Source organism: Coffea arabica, chromosome 3c (assembly GCF_036785885.1).
Source record: "Coffea arabica cultivar ET-39 chromosome 3c, Coffea Arabica ET-39 HiFi, whole genome shotgun sequence".
In the NCBI taxonomy this organism is placed as follows: Eukaryota; Viridiplantae; Streptophyta; class Magnoliopsida; order Gentianales; family Rubiaceae; genus Coffea; species Coffea arabica.
Window position 1 is genome coordinate 11,003,698 of NC_092314.1, and position 4,925 is coordinate 11,008,622.

The following is a 4,925-nucleotide window of genomic DNA, read 5'->3' on the forward strand; positions in this document are numbered from 1 at the left end:
CATAAGTAATTCAACTTAACATGTTAAGAAAATTTGGATAAAAATATCCTTTTATTCTGTAGCATTACTACATTGTTATTGTTACTTTATTCCTTTAAATTATAGTGATATAATTGCTTTAATTCTTAACATTATTTCTAGGCATTTTACTTCATCGTTAATCTAACTAGTATGGTAAAAATTAGATTTTGCAAAAAAAAAAATAAAGAAAAGTCTAATATTATTATATTAATTTAAGATTATTGGGATTAGAATTGAAATCTAGTGGTAAACAGTAAAGTGAAATAATTTTAAAATAATAAAAGTATTTAATTCTTTCTTATTTGTAATTTTTTTAAAAAAAAAATAATTGAGCTCTCTTTCAATCTCTCTCTCCCTCTCTCCCTCCCCTTCACCATCTTTTTTTTTAATATTAATAAGATTGTTAAGAAGAAAGAAATTAATACTTTGACTTTTTTCTTGATACTAAAAAGGAGAAGAGTCACTCTAAATTTTTTATTATTTTTATTATACAAAGAGAAGAGTACTTTCTTCTAAAATTTTTTAACTTGTTAAGTTGGTTTAATGGTGGGATAAATTATCTAAAAAATAATTTTATGGGTAAATTGATAATTAGACCATAGTTTATAGGGGTAAAGTGATAATAACTTTAAGAGTAAACTTGTCTTTTCACTTTAATTAACAAACTCCGTTAAGTTTGACGGTTAGTTTTGGGGGCAAAGTGACTAAAAGATAACGTTAAGGGGGAAATTGATAATGACATCTAACGTTAAGGGAGTAAAGTAATAATAACCCGAAAAGAAATGATCATAGCGGTTTCCAAATTGGGCTATCATATTCTTCCAAGAATCATGAGTTCAAACATAAATTGTTAATCAATGCTATCAAAATGATGGAGTTTGAACCTCAAATAGAAAAAAAAAAAAAAAAAAGAAAGATAACAAAGTTCCTTAATGGCAAATTGACACATGTTTGAAAAGAAATAGCACACAACCATCATTAAATTCAGAAAAATGAAATTACACAAAATAGGCCAACAGCAAAATATCAGAATAATCTCATTGATTGTTTCCACCATTTTTTGACAAGAAAAGAGCCATCGATCTTTTCAACTTTTACCTTAATTTTCCACAAAAGCACCAAAGAAAGCCAGACCACGCAGATGACCAATTACAATCTCAAGAGGAAAAACCAACCGAAGCACTCCCTGATGATATCATCAAGAAAAAAACAGAGCAATAACTAGTTGTTTGCTCATCAATTTCAATGTGCTCGTGCATGCATTACAGGCAGTTGAAGTCCAAAAAAGCTACCAAAAGAAGCTACAAGCCAATTAACAGTAATGACAAAAAAAAAAAATACCAGATATTGAACCAGCTGATGCCCTTCAATCTATGATGATGATCTTCAGATTCTCATTTCCATAATTTTTTTGTGCTTCTTCAATTTCCCGTGCCAAAGATTTGACACCATCTACACAGCGTAGCACTCTAATTGTTTCAAGAGTTGATATACGGCCTAAACAAGCAGGCACCATTTCCAAATTAGAAATTCCGTAGAGATTTAATTGATGAAGGCACGGGAAGTAATCATCACTGTCAGGGTCTGTCTCTGCCCACTCCATAACCTTTACATCTTCTAATGTCAAGACCTTGAGTTTAGGGAATCCTCCTTCCATCAGCTCCCATTTTTGGCCCTCCATTGACCACTGTCTTAATTTGAGGACTTCAAGATTGGGTAGTTGTTCAATCAATGACATTTTTCTACAGGGAAGACCCAGATTGAAAAGACACAACTTCTTCAAATTCATGGGAAAAGAAAGCTCCACATATTCCAGCGAATCAAAGGAGCCGTGGCCATCTAAGGTGAGTGATTCTAGGCATACTAGTCGACTCATGTTGCAGCATACTCTATTTTGTTGCCGCACATATAAAATTTTAAGTCGGCGAACGTTGAGAATCCTTCTCAATATGTTCTCAATGTCACGATAAAGAAACAGAGTAGAGAGTGTGTCTAAATTGGGTAAAGTAGAGAGGTTTTCAACAACATTGTCGTTGGAAGACAGACGAATATCAAAAACGGGTCTTACATGTACATGCATCAACTTCTTCATGTTCCAGATGCTATCTGGCAATGAAACAACCGCTGTAGAATCCAGACAGAAGGTTTCCAAATGTGAGAGCTTGGCTATAGATGGTGGAATGAATTTCATGCGCTCTGCTTCAAGGGCTAAGTACCTTAAACAAAGAAGTGATTCGACTTCAGTTGGAAGCTCCTTCAGCCTTAGGTTAATGCCCTCTAACTTCAGAACTTTAAGATGTTTGTAGATGTAAAAAAGGAAGGAGATGTTATGGAACTGAAACTCATTATATCCTGGAGTACCATCAACGAATAGAGTACCTAAATATGGGCAAAATAGCTTTGACTTCCTAAAATCTTCTCCACTGGAGCAAATGGACAACCGAGGTAGGTTGGGAGGCTCATTAAAGGTAGAAAGCTCATCATATCCTCGCAAAACCTGAAGAAAATTCTTTTCTTTCGCCTCGCCCTTACAGAACTCAAATATCAAATCGTGAATGTAACAAGTTTTGACTCCACCAATGGATCTGCTTTTACTTACCATAACTAAGTTTCGACCAATAAGGTCCATCAGATATTCTTCTGCAATGCCCTCTGATCTCTTTCCTTCAATTTTTTCCACAAACCCTTCTGCAATCCAGAGACGCATCAAAGTCTCGGCATTAATTTTTTCATCTTCTCGAAATGCAGCAAAATACAGCAGGCATGCCTTCAAGTGATATGGTAAATGCTCATAACTGAGCTCCAACGACTTCTTGCACTGGTCTGTACCAGACACCATGGTTAAAGTTAAACTTTTAGCAAATTTTTCCCAAACCCAAATATCATGCTCTATAGTTGCTAGGACCCCAGCTACAACAACGAGTGCAAGTGGCAATCCCCTGCACTTTTCGGCAATCTCCATTCCCAACCCATGCAATGCTTGAGGACAATCTTCTTTTCCAAAAACCTTCTTCTGCAGTAATTCAAAACTTTCTTTCTCACCGAGCGGGCGAAGATAGTGAGGTTTCCCCCCATATTCAACCTGTGAAGCCACATTAGAAGATCGGCTCGTGAAGATGATTTTACTTCCTTTCTTGTCATCCGGGAATGAAATTCTCAGCTCATTCCATACCTTAATGTCCCAGACATCATCAAAAACAACAAGATACCGATTCTCCTTTAGCTTTTTGTAGAGCTTTTCAAGCAGCGCATGTTCATCCAGATTTTGAAACTCATCATCCATCCTGGAATGTTTGCCTTCAGAGCACAAAATTTGAAGTAACACATTTTTCATGTTATAGGCTTGAGAAACAGTACACCAAAGACGAATGTGGAAGTTACAGATTACTGAACTATCATTGTAAACTTTTTGGGCTAAAGTTGTCTTACCAAGCCCAGCCATTCCCACAATGGGAACAATTTCCACATGTTCTGGTCCCCATATAAGTCGTTCAATTACTTCTCCTGCCTCATCATCAAGACCAACCATGACTTCATGGGCTATTGGCATTTTACCTTTTGATAGCATGTGGCTGGAAGTCTTGCTAACTTCTGGCGCTCTTAAGCTATGAAAGGAAGGAAGACTTTCAATAATGCTTGAGCCACTGATCTGATCCTTAAAATGCTTGATATGGATGTTGGTATTAGCCAGCATATCATAACAGTCAAGGGCCTCTGTGGATTCTGAGAATCTAACTTCTCCTTCCTTCACTCTGTTTAGAGAGGGCGAGCAAATTATAATGCCTGCCTCACTAAGAAGAGCACCAATTTTTTCGTTTTGCTCATCCATCTTCTCCTGCAGCTCCCTTAAAATGCTTCTAAAAAACCTCAGTCCTGCATAGAGTATTCGCATTTCATCTTTCATAGAATCCACAAAGCTAGAGCTGCAGCATAACAGCTCCCAGAGACAACTTATCAGAGAATCATTGAAGTTGTTCAATATCTGCTTATCCATCATTCTATCATGCAATGATTTTGAGGACCTTGTAGCTCTAAGAACTTCCATGTGAATCCCAAAGACTTGAAAATCAACAGCCGTGATTTTCTGTTGTTGCTCATATATCATGGAGCAGAACTCAGGATTGTGCCGTTCCTCATCATCCCAAAAAGAACACATGTAAGAGAGGCGTGCTGCGTTCAAAGCCATCACTTCAAAGTGAGCCAATAGCAAAGCAGGAATATCTGCAGTTCCTCGCAATTTGGCAAAGGGTATGAAGCTTTTCAAGAATGTTAGCTTTTCTTCAAGGGCTTGGAATTGAGCAATAACTTGGGGATCCATATCAAAAATACACAAATCGCTAATTGTTAAATCCGCTAGATTTTGTAGAATAAGGTCGATAAATTCTATTAGTTCATCAGCTGGCATGCAATTTGATTCCAATGATCTGCTGCTCGCCAAAGTGAAGTAAACTTGGATGATTTCTTGCTTAAATGATTTGATTTGTTTCAACAATTTGGGGAACACTTCATTGCCAACATAACGTACGTCACGTGCATCAGATTTCAACACAAGGAAAAGAGAGTGAACGGTATCTTCAATGCAAGATAAGAAAGATGGAAGACTCACCTTCTTCACTACATTATCAGATTCCAAGTACAAATCATTGCAGTGGCTCCACTTTCTTGCACACATAACAAATGTTTTGAGAAATTTCATGCGTTTGATTGCATCACGAACACGATCAAGTAAGACCCGATCATGGTAAGGATCATCCCGGCTTCGGAAGCTGTTCAGGAGCAACTCTAGATCAAGTAAGACCCGATCGATGCTGCAAGTGGAGACCATCTCCATCTCTTATGCAGGGATTTCGGTCTCAAATTTTAAGAGAGAAGCAAATCTCACTAATTGCAGAGCCAGCAAGTAT

General features: G+C 37.1%; 1 protein-coding gene across 1 annotated transcript; it reads right to left on the bottom strand.

Annotated features, from left to right (window-relative positions):
* Window positions 1–1,387: 1,387 nt before the first annotated feature.
* Window positions 1,388–4,852, bottom strand: LOC113734570 (putative late blight resistance protein homolog R1A-3). The gene has a single exon (XM_027261162.2). The coding sequence runs from the start codon at window positions 4,850–4,852 to the stop codon at window positions 1,388–1,390; it is 3,465 nt and encodes a 1,154-aa protein (XP_027116963.2).
* Between the last annotated feature and the right edge of the window lie 73 nt (window positions 4,853–4,925).